This window comes from Balaenoptera borealis, assembly GCF_965194805.1.
Source record: "Balaenoptera borealis genome assembly, chromosome: 3".
Lineage (NCBI taxonomy): Eukaryota > Metazoa > Chordata > Mammalia > Artiodactyla > Balaenopteridae > Balaenoptera > Balaenoptera borealis.
In genome coordinates this window covers 87,190,645-87,212,340 of record NC_138866.1, presented here as the reverse complement: position 1 = coordinate 87,212,340, position 21,696 = coordinate 87,190,645, and the positions used below count along the sequence as shown (strand labels likewise).

Below are 21,696 nucleotides of genomic sequence, written 5' to 3'. Positions count from 1 at the left end.
CAGTTGTGAAGGAAATATGGATAAAAGGATCTGGGTCTAACATAAATATCTCTTTTTCTGAGTCCTCAAAATTCAGAAACATTACAGAGAATCTTCATCTAAAATTTCTTTTAAATAATTTTTAAAGGTAAGTATAAGATTACCAGATCAAAATAAAGTTCTTTTGACTTTGTTTATGGCTCTTTGTTTATGGCTTTATTTTTTGACACTCAGAAGCTGGACATTTTTATGTAGGCAAATTTATCAGTCACCCTTCATGGCTTATGGTTTGGGGTCATGGTTAGAAGAGCCTTCTCTACTCACTCCACATTTAAAAAAAAATGTTTACACTATTTTCTTTGTATATTTTTGAGGTTTAATTTTTTTTTAATATGTAAAACTTTGCTCCATAAGAATTTACTTTGGCATAAATATGTCTTCAGTATGGAAGGCTAACAGTCAAATCTGTATGTCTTTTCTTTTATGATTTCTGGCTTAGGTATCATGAGGTTTGTTTTCATAGAATTACATTTCTTGGGAGCAATGTGGACAGTGGGCCAGAGTAGGGCACATCCAGGGGACAGGCAAGAAACCCCATCTGAAGAAGTCTTTGCAGGGAAGGACCATTATTTTTCATTTAAGTTCAGCTCATTTAACATTTACTGAGAACCTACTCTGTTGTAGATATTGTGTTAAGTGCTGGAGGCACAAAGATGGAGAAGACACATCTCTGTTCTCAACTGGAAGTGGCAAATACAGAAGCAGAATTACAACTCAGTGTGGTAGGTACAATGAAGAAAAAACTGTAAGGGCCAAAGAGCGCACATAAGGGCACCTCATCCAACCTGGAAGGGAGGAGGGTGTCTGAGAAGGCTTCCTGGAGGAGATAAGGCCTGAGCTGAGTTGTTCTCCATTTGAATATTTAGAATATTAGTATAAGACAATTCAATCAAGCGTCTGAAATCGCTTTCCAATTAAAATAACTCTTCCTTCACAAATTCATTTTGCTGATGTGACATAGTGAACAGCATATTACCTGCTAAGATATACAGGTAGCTTCTTTAATAACAATTAAATATAACTCCCAGACCAAGGGTGAGGGGTCCCCAGGGTAGGGAGAGACATCCTGGTGCAGAGTGATAATTAGAGAGGGCTCCATTGGAGTCCCACTCTTCCCACACAACTAAAAGCAGTTCACTATTTCTGAAACACAAACTCGAGATCAGGGAACTTGAAAACAGGAGGCTGGAGAGGCAGTCAGGGTGCAACTGTAGAGAGTCTAATGCCTTACGTAAAGGACGGGAGATGAAAACCACTGAGATGCTTTAAGTTGGGAGGTGTCAGATCTGTCAAAAGGACTTGGAAATCATCAGAGTGTGGCTGGTAGGAAAATGTGAGTAGATGAGGTTGCCCAGAGATACCAAGTTACAGAGGACTTAACCTTTAGAGGGATTCTTGATCTCTTTGAGAATGTGATGAAAGGTCTGGACTGTCTCTCCAGAAAAATGCACATGTTAAAAATCACACAAACATCTATACAATTTCAGGGGACCCTCTGATTAAGAATATTTGACACAGAGGGGAAAGGGAAGAGGCTTGAGGAAGGGGATATTTGAAGGATGGGAAGAAGATGAGCAGAGCAGGAAAGGGGCCAATGAGAGGTGACCCAAGAAGTCAAGAACCAGGAGACTGAAGTGTCAGAAAGCTGTGGGAGAATAGAGATGTAAAGAGGACAGTGTCACATGCTATAGAGACTTCCGCTGAGGTAAGGACTGAAATACGTCTTTTGCACTTAGTTAAGAAATCACTGGTGATTCAGAATAGTATTGAGAATAGTTTCTGAGGAGTGATGGGTAATGATAGTTCCAGGTTTATTTTTTTTAACCCGAGAAGTGTTTAGGGGTGGCATATGGGTAGAAATGAGGGTAGGGGACTTGTCTTGATGGTGTGTTTGCAGAGTACTAACATAAAGTTGAAAAATTGTGAATTGTCCATAGAGAGGGTTGAGGGGCGTGTGGGATTAAGTTCATCCATCCCCTAGGGCCCCCAATATGATGGAGTCAGAAGCCAGAGAGCAATGGCTGAAGGAATGATGTGAGCTGAGGAAATGGAGAAGCTTGGTTTGTTGAATAGGAGCCCGATAAGGGGCAGTTAACATAAGAAACAAAAACGAGAAAGTAACTTTGTTTCTATGAATGAACACGTCCTGATATTTCTGTGCTTTCCTATAAGAAGAATGAAGGAGGGCTTCCCTGGTGGTGCAGTGGTCAAGAATCCACCTGCCAAAGCAGGGGACATGGGTTCGAGCCCTGGTCCAGGAAGAGCCCACATGCCGCAGAGCAACTAAACCCATGCACCACAGCTACTGAGCCTGCGCTCTAGAGCCCGCGAGCCACAACTACTGAGCCCACGTGCCACAACTACTGAAGCCCGCGCGCCTAGAGCCCGTGCTTCGCAACAAAAGAAGCAACAGAGATGAGAAGCCCACACACCACAACGAAGAGTAGCCCTCGCCCGCCGCAACTGGAGAAAGCTCGCGCGCTGCAACGAAGACCCAACGCAGCGCAGCCAAAAATAATAAACAAATAAAATAAATAAATAAAAATAAAACTTAAAAAAAAAAAGAAGAAGAAGAATGAAGGCAGATGGAGAGGCTGAATACACAGAGGAGAGAAGCAGGCCTGCAGTGTCTGGAGTGCACAGAATCCCAGAAGAGAGGCTGGACTTAGAAAGGAGGAGGGACACCCCACCAGGCAGAATGAGGTGAGGAGGCCTGTGGTGCGTATGCATTTCCTTCAAGTATAAATTTAAGTAGATCAGCCCAAATGGCCTCTATTTTCTCATTAACACAAGGGGCGAGGTTGACTGCTGAGAGTCAAGAGATGAGATTGTGTAGGGGCCCTGAGGCCAATGGTTTTGTTTTAGAATCCCTGATGATTGACAGATGGGAGAGGAAGCTGAACAAGAACAAGGAAAGAATGGCTCAGCAAGCTGGTGATGGAGATGGTGTCAGTCAGGGTCCTGACAGGAAGCAAACAGCACATTCAAGTGGGGTAACTGAGGAGAGTTTGGGGAAGGGAATATTTACCAAGCTGTGAGCACGGTTAAGGGAAATGCATAAAGAATAGTGAAGCCCCCAGGGCCTAGCAAGAGTGGAGAGCCTTTACCACACTGAGGCCTCACGAGGCAAGAGGAGAGAGAGGATCCCAGATCTCAAAGAGAAGGGATATTGTTTAGGAGAGGGCTGCCACACTGGAGCCCACTGGATGCAGATGTTGAAGTTATCTGCCAGCCAGGCAGCTTTCTCTGTCTCCAGGTTCTGGTAACCACTCCATTCTCTTGCCTAAAGTGGTTACTACCAACTGTTACTAGTCCCAGGGGACTGTACTATTCCTTATGATTGCACTATATTCTTTCTATACATTTATAAATATCCTTTTATTAAAATTCTATATCTTAATAAATTTAATTTTATTAAAATTATCCAATTTCAGTGTCCTATTTTTCCCTGCAGAAACCCTGACTTATGTGTGATGTTTTGAAAAGACTAATAAAACATGTAGACTCTGGAAAGAAGAAAAAAGGAGGGGATAATATATAAATAATGTTAGAAGTTAAAAGGGGGACAAAGTACAGGTATAGCATGGATTTGGAAGATACTCTTATACTATGAACGACTTTATGTCAATAAATTTGAAAACTTACAAGGAATGGACAAATTCCTAGAAGATATATAATTGAACAAGACAGCTTCAAGAAGAAATTGAAAACCAGAATGGACTGACAACCATTAAAGGAACTGAAATAACGGATTAAAAATCTCCCCATAAAAGTGGAGGGCTTCCCTGGTGGCGCAGTGGTTGAGAGTCTGCCTGCCAATGCAGGGGACACGGGTTCGAGCCCTGGTCTGGGAAGATCCCACATGCCGCGGAGCTACTGGGCCCGTGAGCCATAATTACTGAGCCTGCGCGTCTGGAGCCTGTGCTCTGCAGCAAGAGAGGCCGCGATAGTGAGAGGCCCGCGCACTGCGATGAAGAGTGGCCCCCACTTACCGCAACTAGAGAAAGCCCTCACACAGAAACGAAGACCCAACGCAACCATAAATAAATAAATTTTAAAAAAAAAATGCAAACCTTAAAAAAAAAAAAAAAAGTGGAGCAGTCCTTAGGTGTTTTATTCAGCAAATGTAAACATTTCCTTTTTTTAATATTTATTTAGTTAGTTAGTTGTGTGGGATCTTAGTTGTGGCAAACAGGCTCAGTTGCGGCTCGCTGGCTCCTTAATTGTGGCATTCAGGCTCCTTAGTTTTAGCATGTGAACTCTCAGTTGCGGCATGCATGTGGGATCTAGTTCCCTGACCAGGGATTGAACCCAGGCCCCCTGCATTGGGAGCACAGAGTCTTACCCACTGTGCCACCAGGGAAGTCCCAACCTTTGTAATGTATCTTTTTTTTAAATTGAACTATAGTTGATTTATAATGTTGTGTTAATTTCTTCTGAACAGCAAAGTGATTCAGTTCTGTATGTATATATATATATACACACACACACACACACACACACACATTTTTTATATTCTTTTCCATTATGGTTTATCACAGGATACTGCATATAGTTCCCTGTGCTATACAGTTCTAATATATGTTTTGTCTGATCCAAAAGTCCTGTTAAGCTGTCTGTACTTCTTATTCTATTATGGGAAGTTCTAAGAGTCCATGGCTAGCATTACATCATTCACTGCCTATGCCTCAAGGCTAGCACAGGCTTGGCTTAAACTTAGCACAAACTATGGCAGAAAGCTAGAAAATCTAAAGGATCAGTAGACATATAAGACTTCAAAAGGGGAGGGGACTTTTACAAAAGGCTCTAGGTCCCAAGTGAAACTTCAGACAGCCAAGAGAGGGCTGTAATCTTGCAGACTACCCCTAGTCCACCTGCTCTGGTACTAGTTGGTACAAGGAAGTACCTTCAAAATGAAGTTCTGCATACAGCAACTGAATCTCCCCCAACACCTGGTCTCTATAACAACCCGATAAATCACTTCCGGAACCCTGAAAGTCACCATTTGGCCCTTTTAAAAAAAATTAATTTATTAATTTATTTTTATTTTTGGCTGTGTTGGGTCTTCTTTGCTGCGCGCAGGCTTTCTCTAGTTGTGGCGAGCGGGGGCTACTCTACTTTGTGGTGCCGCAGGCTTCTCACTGCGGTGGCTTCTCTTGTTGCAGAGCACGGGCTCTAGGCATGCAGGCTTCAGTAGCTGTAGCACACGGGCACAGTAGTTGTGGCTCGCAGGCTCTAAAGCGCAGGCTCAGTAGTTGTGGCGCACAGGCTTAGTTGCTCTGTGGCATGTGGGATCTTCCCAGACCAGAGCTCGAACCCGTGTCTCCTGCATTGACAGACAGATTCTTAACCACTGTGCCACCAGGGAAGCCCACCATTTGGCCCTTTTGATAATAATACCAGGGTAAATGATTAGGGAGTTATTGAGAGAAACAGCTGAATAGCATTACCAAAAAGGCCTGAACCCAATTAGATATTTGAAAATAATTTCAATAACTTTCAAGCTATTTAAATTTTTTCCCTCACCCATATGGTTCTACCTACAGCAAAACTTTTGAAAAGAATATTTTTCTTTAGAGGCACCAAGAATCATGGCCCTATAACCATGACAATAGGGCCCTAACTTGCATTTTTAATGTAGAGAATTAGCTTCATTTTTAGTTTTATTCAGAAGTTCTGTAAAGCCTGTGTGCTTCAGCTGAACACAGGATGTGGGCACAGAACCCAGAATCGCTGAGGGGCTAGATGAGGCGCAGATGGGTCTCAGGTTTTGCTACCAGCAGTCCTGAGGTGCTTGTTTTTGTTGTTGTTTCCTTTTCTTTTTAGTCCTGAGCTTCTGAACCAGTTTTCATTTACAGCAGCCAAGAAGATGTGGGATTATCTGTGTAACTCATGCAAAAGTGTTTTTACCTCGAAGATCTGGCTTCTATATTCACAGGAGTCCCTCGTCAGTAGGAATGCTTAGTAGACTCAAGCTCAAGCGGACTCAAGGACACGGTGAAGGGCAAGCATCACCAGGTGGACCTTAGGGATCCACAAGCACCCTGCCCTGAAGCACTGAGAATTTGGCTGCTCAGTAATTGCCTCAAGATCTACCCAGGGATTTCCTATCCAATTTAATGGAGCAAAGCTTAGGGATTGAAGAGAACAGAACCTCACAAAATTCCTATTAAGGGTGTGGAAAACAGGGATCCTCTTTTTAAATATCTGCTCCCAAATAGCGATCCCAATAAACTGTACTCACAACCATGGATGGATAAAAATGCACTTTAATTCTCTTGCCCTTTCAAGGGTTTTCTTTCTCATGAGTTTGTGTTCTGACATTTCTACCAGGATGCAGTGGTTGGGGATGCTGGCCCTTTAACAGGGGAGCAGGGGAGGGGCTGGGAATCTTAAAGCCAGGGGCCGAGAGCCTGCCTGGCCCAGGCCGCCATGGCTAAGCTAAGCAGGACGGACAGCCACAGTCCTGGGGTGGGTGTCGCCACCCAGGCGGCTGTGAGCCCCCTCCCTGTGCACAGACCGAGGCTGGTGGTGACTGTGAAGAAGTGCTTCCCCTCCAATTCCTAGCCCTGCTCCTCCTTTCTGTCCCTTTGCAGGACAGCTCCTTAGAGCTGGGCTAGTGAGTTCAGAGGGTGGAGGTTTAGGGCAGTCTGAGAGCCCAGGGTCCTGCTCCTTGAGATCTGGGTCAAAACTTTTCTGACAACCTTGCTGGGGGGAAGACCTTGGCTGTTTGGGTGCCACGCCATCCTTCCCCAGGACAGGGTCTCTGGGTCTCTTTCTTTTCCCAGGTTTACCTTCCAGAGGCTGACAGTGCTCTCTCACCAGAGGAAACAGCCATGGAGCAAGTCTGCCAGCCCGAAGAGATGAAACGCCTTCAAGGTAGTATCACCAAGTGGTCTGTGGTATCTGATAAAAGGCCTGGGAGTGCGGCAGTTTGATGGCCTGGTTCAGGGGATAGACATGGGTTTGGATGTCCAGAATTTCTGGGAGTGATTCCCAGCGACGTCATGATGGTGACTGAGATAACTTTTATGGGCCCTGTATTTATCTCACCTTCAGAGAAAAATGATCAATACCGGCCTTGTGTGGTTGTTGTGAGAATTAAATGAACAGATAGATGTAAAATCCCTGGCACACTGGGGTTAAATTGTTATGAGTCAGGGCAGCTGGAACTTGGTTGATTAAAGAGGCACAGAAAGGGCTGTCAGAGGGGGTGAGCAGGTGGAGAAGCCTGTGCTGGGACTAATGAGGCAATGGAAGAGGGGATGAAGAAACTGAAAGTGATTGGCACCTGCCAGGTTCTGTTTGCTCTAATGGGGATGGTTAGGGGCGCCCTGGGGTAGTGAGGCTGAGTTGAACTCATAGAACAAGAGAAGATGTTTGAAGATGGTGCTGGAGATGGCTTGTGAACAGAAGTGCTACAGAGAAGCATCCTTTCTAGACCAGGCCCTTCACAGCTGAACCCCTGTCTACTTCCTCCTCAGGCACCCACTTAAACCAAAGCCCAGGCAAGTCCTATGACCCCTTGGCTCTTAAGGAAGTGCTGGTGTGTGCCTCCCAGCTGGAGGAAGAGGAACAAAATGAGGAAGAGAGGGAGGAGGAGGTGGACCCAGATTTAGCCCCTGACCTGGAGGAGGAGGAGGAGCAGGAAGAGGAGGAGGAAGAGAATGATCTCGGGGATCCAGCTGTCCTCAGCGCTGTCCGTAACATCCAGGTACCAGAGCAGGAAGACGTGGGGGAGGGTTGTCCTGAACTGTCTGCATCTCACAGGCTGTTGCTACACATCTCTCTCCTCTTCTTCACCCCTTTCTAGGTGGGCTAACACTTTCTATTTCAGGCTTGAACCCCAGTAAAGACTCTCTCCTTCCTTCCTTCCCTCCTTCTGTCTCCTACTTAGTTTCTGATGCTGCCCTCACCTGAATCCAGGTGCTAGCAGGGCTGTGCATCACCTAGAGATGCTGGCCCTGCTCCTGGTGGTGAAAGTGAGTCATCTTTGACCCTGGGCCCCTGTGTCTTCCCAGTCCATCCCTGGTCTTTATTCCCTTGGATTCCCCCAGCAGGTGGAGAGACACAAAGGAGTCCCATGTAGAAATGAAGTTACTCAGACCCTGCTTCAGCTTAACTCCTAAGATGCCAGTCTGGCTTCCCTTCAGTGGAAGGAGAGGGGTCCTGACTGTATTGACTTTGAAATTGAGGGAGGGCCAGGCTGCCACTGTCCTGGGTATTGGAAATGGTTGGTCCTGCTGCTCCCCTCCCCCCATTAACACAGGTGAATGCAGATGATGTCACAGGGGCTCATTCCAGCCTGTGGTTTCCTCCCTCTCATTCCAGAAAGGTCTTCTCAGCTCCCCTGGAATCAAGGCCCCTGGTGTGCTGGGGATGTCGCCTGCTTCCTTGCACTTTCTGTGGCAGGTGAGTCACTCCAGTCTCCATCCTGTGAGAAATAGGCTGGGTGTTGAGAAGCAGCATGCCGCCTGTCCCTTATTTCCGTTATGTTCACTGTGCCCTTGACCTTGCTCTGGAGGGCTTCAGAGGTGTCCGAAAAGAGCTAAGCATGGCACCAGTGGCTAAAGACAAGATCTGAGTGAACGCTCAGAGAGGAAAGGGCAGGGAGTTGACTCACAGTGGGGAAAGCACAGGCCTCCCCATTGTCAGGGACCGTGGAGTTGCTCCCTAGGAGGTGACAAACCTGTTGGAAACAAGAACGGGCTCTACAGTCTGGTGTCCTCACAACTGGCTCGAGGGGCCCCAAGATGAGTGAGGTTCTTGAAGGAAAAGGCAGGTGAGACCATAGAGGCAGAAAGGCAATCAACAGCAAAAGCAGGATTCTGTTGGTGGAGATGCCCTTCTCCCAGACCCTGAAATTCCTCTCCCAGACTCTGGACTACCTGGCACCACTTCCTTTCCGGCCTGCCTTTCCCAGCACCAGCACTGCAGCCCCGCACTTCGGACCTCGACTGCCCTCGCCAGACCCATCTGTCCTCTGCAGCCCGTCGACCTCATGGCCCCTTAGGCTCAGGTACTGGTTCAGAGTGCCCAGGGTCCCAGGGTCCAGGACAGGCTGAGCTCTTCTCCAGAAGTCTCAGGACGTAGTGGCTGAGGAGGCACGGCTGCTCCTCTACCAGCTGCCACAGAAAATACTTAGAGAAACTCACGAAGAGAAGGATGTGGTAGAGTGCAATTCCTTCCCCTCACAGGTAAGGAAATGGAGGCCCAGGGACTATCTGAGGTCAGCCAGCACAGCAGAACTGAGAGTAGGACTCAGAAGTCCTGACAACCAGGCCAAATGGTTTTATATTGTGTCAGGATTTCCTGAAGCCAAGTTTCAGGGAAAAGCATATCCTGGAGGGGAGGTAAGCCCTGCTGAGCTAGGATAGTGATGCTTCATGTGGCTGACGCTTGGGCAGGGTCATAAGCAGGTAGGGTCCCTTAGATGTCTGGCTGAGGTTCCCAGAGGCTAAAGGAATGGGGGCGGGGGGCTGAGAACTTGCTCCCACCCAGCCCAAGTTTCTTTCTACGTCTTCCCAGTCATCTGACCCAGCTCCACCCTCAGCACCAGCGGATCTTGAAGCAACAGCAGCAGCATGGTCGACCACCAAGGTAAAACCGAGAGGAGAAGCAGGATTAAGGGGAGCCCCCTGCATGCTGGGGTTTCCCTTGTGACAGAGCACCCCCCCCCAAAGCCCCACCAGTTAAGCCTCTCACACCCTGGCCCACCTCTGCACTCTGCTGTCCTCCCCCGACATCCCGCTCCGAGCTCTCCACTCCTTGGGGGAGTTCTCTGTGGCAGGGGTGGGTAGGTCTAAAGGGACACTCCTCCTGGCTTGAAGTCCCCCAGCCAAGAAGCCTTGGTCTCAGCAGCCAGACCCCTATGCTAACCTCATGACCCGAAAAGAGAAGGACTGGGTGGTAAAAGTGCAGATGGTTCAGCTGCAGAGTGAGAACCCCCGCCTGCATGACTATTACTACCAGGTGAGCCCCAGGGGCTCTGCCCCGCCTCTGACCTTGGTGTCAAATGGGCCTGACCCCGTGGGTCCTCTGAGATTCTCCCTTCCCCTCACAGTGGCCACGTCCCTTCAGGTGGGAGGAACGATTGCTAAAGGATGGGGGTCATATTTCTACACTTGACATCCAAACTCTCCTTCCCCTTCTCCTAAATTTCAGCCACATGGGATTAGTTATGATTCCCCAAACACACTCTGAGGTTTCTGTCTCCGTCCTTTGCCGAGAATTTCTCCTATCCAGTCAGCAAATGAGGACTCTCTCATCTTTGTACACTTTGGTTTCTCTCAGAAATGACTTGTTATAAACATTCATCTACTTACTTTTTACTTTTTAAGATCTAAAACACAGGGAACTTTTATAAGTCATGGGATTCAATTTCTTGAACAAATGCTGGCAGACTTTTGAACTCCTTTCTGTCTGCTTTCTGTCTGCCCTTTGTCCATGAGTTTTGGGTTGTCTAAATTGTATTTCAATTTCTCTTCAACCTCCATGAGACCCCTACCGAGATTTCCACCTTTATCTCCTTCCTATTGACATTACTTTCTTCCTTTCTTCCCACCAGCTTCAAAACCCTCTGCCTTCTGCCAGGATTCCTTGAATGTGATCATCTTCCACTCTTGACTTTTAGACATTGCTCCTCAATGAAGGAGCTGTATTTAAATCCTTGTTTGTCTCTCAGTCAGTGGCTTTATTTTAGTTCTGGATTTCACAGTCTTCCTTAAGAAGATATTAGAGCTGCTGCACAAATCCTCACAAGCGTAGGACTGGCCTAGAGGCCAACTGAAGTAGTGTTCTCTCTGTACTTCAAGCTGCTGATTGGTCTTCGTACCATCAGATAACTCTGATTTTGGAGATCACAGGTAGGATCACCAAATTAAAATGGGGAGGGGGAAGGATAGCGGTGTCCCATGTGTAACCTGGAATAAAGATTGCAGGAAGGTTGCAGACCCTGGGACACGTTTGCTTCCTGGCTCTCTGCCTTTCCATCAGATCTGGTGGTGGTACTAGCTCTTCAAGTCCTTAGGATGGGGACCCTAAAACAGCTCGCATGAGGCCTAGGGTGCTTTAAGATGCATTATAGTGGCTACTATAAAGCCCTAAGGTGCCAGGAGCATTTCTGGAATGAATGCTGTAGGCAAGGGTATTATTAAGAAGTTGCATTGCAGAGCCCTAATTCTAAGTTCAGCCGATGAGTATACATTTGACTAATCCATGGACTCTCAGGAATATTATCAGAAACTAGAGAAGAAGCAGGCAGATGAAGAGCTGCTTGGGCGAAGGAGCAGGTTTGAGTCCTTCAAGCTGGTCACGCCTTACATTCAGAAGGCGGAGGCTTATGAGTCAGGTAGGACCGGGGCTGACCTGCTGGGTTGGGGTGGACATCCGGGTTGACACAGGTGGAAAGCAGAGGGGCACATGCCTGTCTGACTCCTTCCATGCAGTGGTTCGCATCGAGGGTTCCCTGGGCCAGGTAGCTGTATCAACGTGTTTTAGCCCTCGCCGAGCTATTGATGCTGTGCCCCATGGAACTCAAGAGCAGGTAGGAGCGTTATCTTCCTACACCCTTTTTCTCTCCCATGTTTTGGAGAAAGGTCTGGAACACTCTCATGCTTGAGTTCAGGTTGGGACCTAAGAGTGAGGAAGAAGAGTGATCGGGCGTTGTGGTCTAGCCTTTCCAGATCACGTTCTAGCTCACCTAGGCTTGGGCTGCTGCTGTGGAGGTGTGGCTGACAGCCAGGGACTCTTTCTCTAGGAGGCTGGAGCTGCAAGCAGTCAGAGGCTTCAGGTGTTGTACCGGATTGAGAAGGTGAGACATCAGCCTTAGCAGTGAATTCCTTACCTCCCTTGAGAACAGGATATACTGACATTGACCCCTTCTTCCTCTCTCCCCACCCTCACATCCCCAGCTGTTCCTTCAGTTACTAGAGATAGAGGAGGGCCAGAAGGATGGGCCTGCACAGCCCTGTGAGCAGCAGAGCAGCCAGCTTGAGAAGCTCTTCCAGGCCTTAAAGACCCAGGAACAGAATAATCTGGAGTGAGTGTGGGAGGGTCACACCTCAGCCCAGGAAGGGACGGCTCAGCAAAGACAGTGGCTTAGCTTCTGCCTCTCCTTTCTGGCCTGTGGCCCTTTGCTCTATGCACATCCCTGCAATGCTCTCCTATGTCACCCGTAGGGAGGCAGCGGATGGCTTCCTGCAGGTGCTCTCCGTGAGGAAGGGAAAAGCCCTAGTGGCCCGGCTGCTCCCCTTTCTGCCCCGAGATCGAACTGTCAGCCTTCTTCTGGCCATCACTCGCCATCTGCCCCTCCTTGTCAAGAGGGATGTGGCTGATCAGGTACTGTGGCATTGAGTGGAGGAGAGGACGTTTTTGTGGATGGGTTCGGAGTGTTTATTCCTCCTCCTCTTCCCCTTCCTCCTCCTCCTCCTCCTCCTTCCGATCCCCACCCCCAGAGAAGCCAGAGAAGGTGCTGGGCAGTGAGGAGTGTGGACCCTGCCACCCTCAGGTGAGGGGGTTTCAGAACAAACTACCACAGGAACAGCTGATCATCTTCAGGCAAATGAAGAGAGGAAAACCCACAGGCCTATGGTTACACAGGTGTGAATGTGCTCTGGAGGTTGAGAAGCTCAGGACTGCCTGATAAGTGGTGAGCCCCATAGCTACTTTGCTTAGGGAAGGCATCCTAGACAAGTGGGTATTGAAGGACCAGTGTTAGGGATGGAGACACCTGAGTGGTGATAGGCCTGGTAGGTCTGACCTGACCAGAAGGGGCCAGAGGCAGGTGAGCAAGGAATGAGACCGGAGGTGAAGTTGTCGAGGAGTCAGAGAGAGGCCCTTACTGACCTTCTTGCAGGCCCTGCAAACGTTATTCGAACCTCTGGGCAAATGTATCAGCCACTTGACCTTCCATGAACTTCTCCAAGGACTTCAGGGACTCATGCTGCAACCACCTGGCTCCTCAGAGCGGCCAGTCACTGTGGTGCTGCAGAATCAGGTAACACGCGTGGGAGGCTTTTGTCTTTCCACAGGTGGCTCCAGGTGCTATCTGGAATGGACCCAGGGTGGGGCTGCTTTTTTAACAAGCTCCCTGATGGTGCTGCTGCTATCACCTCTAGATCAGAAGTCACCAAACATTTTTGATAGTGAATCCCTTTTACCAAAAAAATGCTGAACTATACCACCTGTGTGTGTTTATAAATCATGTACATGGAACACTATACTTACCTTAGGTACATAATAAATACAAGATGAGACTCTACTAGATGTGAAAGATCTCATATCTTCTAATATCCTAGTGGATTATCTTGTGAACCCCTCTGAAGATCTTTGCCTAAAGCAATGCCTCTTAAAATGGGCTCCACGGCCTACCCGCGTCAGATTCCTGGGTCCGTTCCTGATCCGCAGTCTCCGATTCCGGGGGCGGAGCCCACAAGTGTGCATTTAATCAGCTCCCCAGAGGAATCTTTTGGAATATTCAGAGCAGTGGTTTCCTTGGAAAGGGCTCAGAGTTCTTGGCCAGCCAGTATAAAACTTGATGGGTTTATGGGTGTTGGACTCCATTTGTACCTGTGAACTTGCCCTTTTAGTTGGGAAATAGCAGAGCCAGGGAAGCACTGAATGCCTAGGGTAAACTCATTTTACTCTGGATACTTTATCACTTGCAGTTTGGAATATCTTTGCTCTATGCCCTGCTAAGTCATGGGGAACAGCTGATGTCCCTGGATTCTTCCCTAGAGGAACCCAGCAGTGACCACACAGCTTGGTAAGATCATAAAAGCCTTGTAAATACTATTTCAGTACCCCTGGGATGTATAGGCTGAGCCAGATGAGATGTTTCCTGAGTGGTTTATTCAAGCACCAGGGAGGAGGTTGGACAGAGAAACAGAGTTGTAGCTGTTCTGCCCTTTTTTTTTTTTTTTTTCTGTAATGCCCTAGAGCGTTGTCCCCCATGCAAGGCAGTGTAAGATAGACTCTAAAGCTTGTCCCTTTAATTACTCACAGGCCTTGGTGTGAATTCTGCTTCTGTCACTTATCAGGAACATAACATTGGGGCACATTATTTTACTTTCCTTAGCCTGTTTCCTCATCTATAAACTAGGGATCTAAGGATAAGGGTACTAACCAGTTAGAGATCTAAAGATTAAATGAAATGGAAGATGTGTAAAGCACTAAACGTTGCCTGGCACATACCAAATGTGCAAATGTTCTCTCTTAGTTGCTGGAGGTACAGAGGGTGATAGTGGTGGTAGAAAGATAATAAGAAACCTGGGCCCTGAGCCTATTTCCTGCATGCATACAAAGGTGCTGATGTATTACTTCTCTGCCCTCCAGGACAGACATGGTAGTTCTCACTGCCTGGGAGATAGCTCAAATGCCCACAGCCTCTCTGGCAGAACCCCTGGCCTTCCCCAGCAACCTTCTTCCTCTGTTCTGTCACCATGTGGACAAACAACTGGTACAGCAGCTGGAGGCTAGGATGGAGTAAGTGACTGTGGAAACAAGGTCATAGCCCCCTGTTCAAGCCCAGACTAGGTTCTGTCACTTCTCTACTACTTTTAAACCAAGAGTATGGAGGATAACTTGCTTTTAGAAGTATTTCTAGACATTGGTACTTACTGAGTAACCAGTCTGCTCCAAGTTAGGGTCGTGGGGCCTGTTTCTTCAGCCAAACCTTTCCATTTATTCCCAGGAACTTTGATTATTTATCATGCTAAGCTATCTGAGGGTAAGAACTAGTTTGAGAAGATGAACTGTTCATTAAAGAAGTATTTGAGGGACAACTCAAACGTAAATAAGATGTAAACACACAAACAACATGTAGGTCATCTCTCAGAACTTACCATCTGCTGGAAAGAGACATATTAATCACATCACACAATATTTTAAAGGGAAGTTGTTTGGAGTTAACATCTCTTCTCTTTGTAGGTTTGCCTTGATCTACTGATCAGGTTGTTCCAGAATACCTATATGTGGGAAGAGTTTAATGATCAGACACTAGTTGTGTATGGGTTTTGCCTAAAGCGATCCAGAGAGTCTGAAGACAGTTGTATGCCTTGATATATTGGTGAACCCTGCCCAGAACCTTTTCTTATGCTTCAAAAAGTTGAACTATGTGCCTAAAAAGGCATGGCAAAATGAGGTATAATTAAAAAGATAATATAATGAAGTGTTGCAGTTTGTTTGTAAGTTAAGAAAATGGCTTTCATTATACCTCCTATGTGTGAAGCTTTAAGTGTCCTTAATGTAAGGGACAAGTCCTTGTTATGTCTAACAATAGACTGACCTTGGAAACTGTTCCGCTGTTGCCATTTTTTAATAAGTAGCCCTAGCTGAGCTAAGAGCATTTTATATAAATATCTCCTTTGAGATATGGGATGTTTGGTTTACTTTGACAAACAAGGTCATGCACTCATCAAAAAACACGAGTCCCTTTTATGAACCAGGTACCATTTTAGGTGGTCGAGAAACAGTGGTGACCAAGGAGAAGCCCCTGCTCTTCTGAAGCTTACATTCTGATTGGACAGGGACTGACAGAAGACATCAAATAGTGATAAATACCGTGGTGAAAACAAAATTGGGGGATGAGTGACCGGAGTGGAATGGAAGGGCTGTCAGTAGAGCCTACAATTAAGCTGGAATCAATGACAAGTATTCCATGCAGAGGCACTAGTGAGCACAAAGCCCCCAAAGTGAGAATGAACTTGGTGTGTTTCAGGAAAAGAAAGAAGGACAGTGTGGCTGAAGTATACAGGTAAGGGGTTGGGGGGAGGGTGATATAGTAGGAGAGAGGTAAGCAGAGTACACATCTGTAAGCCATGATTATTTTTTAAAGTCTGGATTTTTAACTGCTGGGAAGTCAGAATTTTAAACAGGGAAGTGACATGACATGATTTTGTTTGAAGAAGATCACTCTGACTGCTGATTGTTAGGGGAACAGGATAGAAAGCAGAGAAAAAAATGTTCAGAAGTTCTTTTTCCAAAGCTGGGGCAAGAAGTGAAGAGCTTTAGGAACAGAAAGAGAAGAAGTTGGGAAAAGGTTTTGGAAGAGTTGACAGACATTGCTGATGGGCTGGATAAGGGTGGTGGTGAAGAATCCAGGATGACTCCCAGGCAGAGTGAATGGTGGGTGCCCTAGACTAACGTGGGGAAAACATGAAAAATGCATTGGGAAGGGTTATAATCAACATTGTAGACGCTTTAATATGTCCTGTTAGAAATCCAAGTAGATATATCAAGTAGGTAAAGAGCAGTCTGGAGGCGAAGGAAAAGGTCAGGGATCAAGACACAAAAGTGGGAGTATCAGCACACAGATGTATTACAAGTTAGGAGTGAGGAAGAGATGATGTAGGAAGAAAAGCCAACATAGGGGACTGAGGAGGAGTTATCTGAAAAAAATAGGTTGAAGAATACGGAAGTGGTGCTACCAAAGTTGGAAAGAAAGTACTTTAAGAAAGGAGTGTGTGGGCTTCCCTGGTGGCGCAGTGGTTAAGAATCCACCTGCCAAGGCAGGAGACCACGGGTTCGAGCTCTGGTCCGGGAAGATCCCACACGCAGCAGAGCAGCTAAGTCCATGGGCCACAACTACTGAGCCTGCGCTCTAGAGCCCGCAAGCCACAGCTACTGAGCCTGTGTGCCACAACTACTGAAGCCCGCACGCCTAGAGCCGGTGCTCCGCAGCAAGAGAAGCCACTGCAGTGAGAAGACCCGGCTCACCGCAACTAAAGAAAGCCCACGCGCAGCAACAAAGACCCATGCAGCCAAAAATTATTTTTTAAAAAAGAGTGTGGAATGAGGAGAGAGACGTGACGGAGGAGGGAGGCACTGACTACAGAAAGAGTCAATTTGGAATCTTCTGAAAGGGTAGCAGAGCAATTGGACAGTAGGTAGTAGTCTATGTAGGTTAAGGAACACTTTTCTTTTAAAGAGTGATATTACAGCATGCCTGCATGATAATGAAAGCACTCCAATAAAGTGGCCAGGGCAGGGAAGAGTGGAGAGTAACGAAGGCGAAGAAAGTTTACAAAGTCCTACAACAGGAGGAGGATGGGAATCAAAGCACAGACAAAGGAGGTGACCTTTGATAGCTGTGTGACCCCATCTGATTGTGGAAGAGAATGTGTTAAGAAAGGCATTGCTGTCCTTTAGGAGACCATTCCAAAATGCCTATTTCCCACCTCTTCTCGCCCCCTCTGCTGCCGATCTTGGATTATACCTTCCAGAGGAAAGAGTAGTAGGAAACAGGAACTCTACCACTTCCACCCAGCCTGTTGCCCTGGCTGTTACAATGGATATTATTTGATGTCAGCATCAAGTCAGCTCCCTCATCATGGATCGGTCAAATACCAGGACATTGCACCACTCAGGGCCTGCAAGCAAAAATAACAGCCCAATAAAAGCGAAGAGTGGCAGGCACAGGCCTCCAATAGGTAGGAGGCAGCAAGGGTAAGAAAGCAAAGGGTAATGCCACTGAGTGAGAACAGCTGTTACAGCCACCTTAGGCCGCTAATGGAGGCCCTCAACTCTCTCAGCAAACCGTGGGCTCAAAACATACGCAGATGTGGCTTTGCTGGAGTGGGTGGTGCGGAGAACGTAACCGGGCAGACTACGTCACCGGGCAGACTACGTCAGCGCATCTCTCCGCGCGGGAGTCACGAGGCCGAGGGCGGGTCGGCTACACAGCGCACGCGCAGGACGCAGCGGGCCGTACGGACCGGAAGGACCGGTGCGAGCGGAATGGCTGCAGACAAGGGGGCTGGAAGCGCTGAAGCCGTGGAGCGGGTTCTACCCGTGTTGTTGGTGCCGGTCCCCGCCGAGGCAACAGGGCGGCTGGGATCCCGGGCGCAGTTGCACAGGGAGCAGGAGGTTCTGGGGAGCCTGACGGCTGCAGGCAGCCTTCAAGTGCTTCCCTTGGCGCCCGGCGGCCGGGGCGGGGGCGGCTGCCGCCTGGAAGGCCGTTTTCGGCAGTAAGTGCTGTGGCCGGGCTTGGCCTTGTGCAGGGAGTCCGCAGCCTTAGCTTGGCTGGCGCCTCTGCTCCCCTCCTACCTTGGAGGTAGCGGGAGAGGGATGACGGTGGAGGGCAACGCCTCAGAGGCAGGCCCTGTTCCTTCTCGAACATTTTCCTCGGTTTGTCGCGTCCCTGCACCCATTCTTTCCCTTTCCGGGTGGGTGGAGACAGTATCCAGATCTTCTCCGGACGTGGAGAACCTGTAATGAATCCCAGCTTGGACGCTTTTTTAATTCATTTAACACAGGTTGATTAATCGTCACTGTGCCGTGCCCCACGCCCATTTTCTTCAGTTAAATCTGTTAAAGATGCCAGCTGAGGGGCATCATCTCTCATTTGAATCATCCTGTTACCTTTTCCTTATCTCTGATACAAGTAGCTGTTTCCTTCACATTTGGGCTTCCCCTCCCCTCCACCCCCCTTCAAGGACAGAGCCTACTTTTTCTACTCTCTTATTCATGTATTCACTCAACGAATACTTATTATGCGCTTTCTGTTCGTTACCTAGGAGCAGTGCCTAAAAGGTTTAATAAGACAGTTCTTACATGTGAGGTTGTATGGTTGGGAAGACAGAAAAGAAACAATTTCAATCATGTATTACTTTCTACATGTGTAACTCTTACAGTTTACATCATTAAGTTTGAGAGTGACTTCCGACACTTTGGACTCTTTAATAACAAAACACTTTAGAAATGTTACGATTTTGAGTAGCCACAGAGGAGTTCTGGAATCTCCAGGTCCTATAAAAGTGCCTCACAGTAGAGATTGGTTTGTTCAATCACTGAATGTTTTAACCTGTTTGTCTTCTTTATTCTTGATCTCTAGTTGCTAGGAAAAGGAATCTCTCCTTACCATAAGTTAGTTGATTCAACAGTATTAAGTACCTATGAACACAGCCATGTAAAGAAAGGAATGAGGCAGAGAGAGAACCTCACAGAAGATAAGCAGAACAGACATAAAATAATGGGGACTTTTGTAAGCTATTGCATGAAATTAGTGGGGGAGGATCAAGAAGGGCTACTTTTTAGTTTTTTTAGTTGAATTAATTCAATTAAAATAATTCGTAGGGTAAAAATAAGGACAAGCTTATAGTGTACAGAATTTGCTTCCTCCTCTTCTCAAAGTATGTATGGTCCTTTGTATATTGTTGAAATCACTGTACATTATATATTATGTTCACTGAAAATTCTCTTTCCACGTGGCAGTATAGTCCCATGTGCTAATGATGTTACTGGTTTCACAGTATTCAGCCTTTTATATCTTAATTTGTTTAACCTTTTCCATATTTGGCCTCAGATTTCAGTGTGAACAGTCAGGAATTGGCTGTTTATGAAACATCATTCTAGGAATAAAGACAGAGATATAAAATGTCAATTTTTTTTCTAATAATAACATAGTAGCACCAAGTCCACTGTTTTTAGATATAAAACTTACTACTTCTGTAGAAAAAAGCTTTTTTTAAAAGGTGAAACTTTATCAGCATGGTAACCTCATCTCATTCCATTGCATTGTTTTCAGAATTGGGGCTTTTTTTTTCTCTTTTAATGTAACTCAATTTTATTATTTAATTTGAAGCTGTAGCATCATTAGCCTCTTTCCATCCTTGTTAGTCATGTTGGGATGTTGACTTTACACTGCTTCAAATATTCTATAACTGCACTTAAAATTGAAAATTTAGTTCCTCAGTTGCACTACCCACATTTCAGGTGCTCAGTAGCCACATGAGGTTGTTGGCTACTGTATTGGACTTTGCAGATGTGTAGAACACTTGCATCTCATGGAAAGTTCCATTGGACAGAGCTATTTTATAATATGCCACTTTAGAGTCTTCAAAGTCTATAAATGCAAATAATCACTTTCTTTTTTTTAAGTTATTGAAAGCATTTATGTTAGCAAAACGTATTTTGTTAATTGTGAAGACCATCTCTTATAAATAGGAGACATATTTGGTTGTTGAAACATATCCTTGATCATGACAGTTCCTTTATACATATCATCAGTCCAGATTTAGGATAAAGGAAAAAAGCAGCCACCATTTCTTGCTCTTTGCCCCCTTTTCACGAATGACTCCTATATTCTTGTGTTGCCCTGAAGGGGGCTGAGGGGAAAGAAGTGAGGAAGGGGAAGGAGATGGGGGAAGGGGCTGGAAGTTCTAGAGCAGTTTACATTCCCTTAGGTTGTATATAGAAGTAATGCTATTAGGTGAACCAAAGAGTTGTTCTCTACTTCTTCTGTCCTTCTACCTTCACCATTGTGGGTAAGTATTATTGTGGATATAGAATATAATAAATAGTCTAAACTTTTTCCTTAGGTTTGTATGGGAGGACTATCATAACAGTGGGACACCAACAGACAAGCCCAGACTGCTTGCTCTTAGTGAAAATAATGAACTGCTCATCTGTGAATTTAATTTGAAAGATGGAAGATGTGATGCAACCATTTCATATAGCTATACTGAGGAGACATTGCAAAAGCTCGTTGAAGATCACATTATCAGTAAGTATTTGCAGGTGGTCTTTCAGCATGTTTGAATTTGTGTATTACTATGTAATTTTATGTATTTCAGGAAAAGTTCTTATATAGAGGTGAAGTCAGGGAGGGATATTTGCCCTGTCCAGTATAGTAGGCACTAGCCACGTGAGGCTATTAAACCCTTAATGTGGTTAATATGAATTACTATGTCCTTCAAATGTCAAATATTGATACATTCCAGATTTGAAGACTTGGTACTAAAAATGTAAAATATCTCACGAATAGTTTTTGTATTACATGTTGATAATGATATTTTGAATATGAGGTAAATAATATATAATAAAATCAGTTTCACCTGTTTTCTTTTTTCAGTGCAGCTACTAGAAAATTTAAAATTCCATGTGTGGCTCACTTTTGTGACTGACATTTTATTTCTATTGGATAATGTGCTGATCTAGACTGGTTACAGACCTGTTTGCTATGTCCCATCCTGAGGGCTGCAGGGAGCAGAAATCAAAGCACTCAGGCTTCTATCTTTAAGGCAGTTGCATTCTCGCTACCCTGATTATAAGGTTCCTTCTTTTCCTTTTAAAAAAAGAGTCTGTGATTATTCTTATTGCGTCTCATGGGTAAGTAGGCTTTTTTGATCATCTTCTGGTGTGTTGTCACCCTCTGGCTGTCAACAGAAGGCATAGAGACATTGTAGGCCATCTTTATTCAGTTCCTTACTTACCTTCCACTTGCTTAGGTGAGTTTGACCAATGATTGTCTAGAGTTGGACTAAGTTAAATGCTGTTTTTTTTGTTTTACCTGTTTGTGTTATGTTAACAGAATCAAATTTACCAGTTGTAAAATTGTGACCAGCGAGTTTGACGTAATATCCTTTTGTTTTATAGGTATTTCCTTATTATCTTTGAGAATTCTGTCATTTCACAGTAACACATCATTATTGTTCATCAATGAATGTATCGTCCTTCACATTATATTTCCTGAAAGAGATGCTGAGATTAGGGTACTCAACTGTTTCACATTATCCTTGCCTGCACAGGCAGTGGACAGAATTATTGACACACAGCTCTGCAGAGGAATTCTTTTTGTTTTGAGTCGTTTAGGCTGGATCTGTATCCTTGTTGGTAAAGATGTTGATGTGTGGGGGAGGAGAATATGTAGAAAAATGA

General features: G+C 45.9%; 2 protein-coding genes across 4 annotated transcripts in view; both read left to right on the top strand.

Moving 5' to 3' along the window:
• Positions 1-6,798: 6,798 nt before the first annotated feature.
• PATL2 (PAT1 homolog 2) lies at positions 6,799-16,621 on the top strand. The gene is made up of 14 exons (XM_082388877.1): positions 6,799-6,918; positions 7,524-7,753; positions 8,371-8,451; positions 8,916-9,058; positions 9,568-9,639; positions 9,870-10,011; positions 11,269-11,389; positions 11,487-11,584; positions 11,798-11,851; positions 11,952-12,079; positions 12,219-12,378; positions 12,896-13,036; positions 13,707-13,804; positions 14,374-16,621. Exons 1-14 carry the CDS (start codon positions 6,876-6,878, stop codon positions 14,525-14,527), a joined length of 1,665 nt encoding a protein of 554 aa, XP_082245003.1. The 5' UTR covers positions 6,799-6,875; the 3' UTR covers positions 14,528-16,621.
• An 889-nt stretch (positions 16,622-17,510) lies between these two features.
• Positions 17,511-21,696, top strand: part of SPG11 (SPG11 vesicle trafficking associated, spatacsin) — an 88,689-nt gene continuing 84,503 nt past the window's right edge. For 2 of the 3 annotated variants that reach the window (XR_014243525.1, XM_082388678.1), the window contains exons 1-3: positions 17,533-18,005; positions 20,358-20,542; positions 21,415-21,639. Coding sequence is in view for 2 of the 3 variants with exons in the window: in XM_082388678.1 (XP_082244804.1) it covers positions 17,548-18,005; positions 20,358-20,542; positions 21,415-21,639 (868 nt within the window). In the remaining variant the exon portion in view is untranslated. Of the gene's footprint in view, positions 18,006-20,357; positions 20,543-21,414; positions 21,640-21,696 lie in introns of all 3 variants that reach the window. The other variant, XM_082388679.1, reaches the window with a different exon arrangement.

Excerpts from the sequence above, each read along its gene's own strand:
- PATL2 (XM_082388877.1), top strand. The coding sequence starts at position 6,876 with ATGGAGCAAGTCTGCCAGCCCGAAGAGATGAAACGCCTTCAAG. Across the intron at positions 9,059-9,567 it reads TCATGGCCCCTTAGGCTCAG|TCATCTGACCCAGCTCCACC; the intron begins GTACTGGTTCAG and ends ACGTCTTCCCAG. Across the intron at positions 11,390-11,486 it reads GGCGGAGGCTTATGAGTCAG|TGGTTCGCATCGAGGGTTCC; the intron begins GTAGGACCGGGG and ends CCTTCCATGCAG.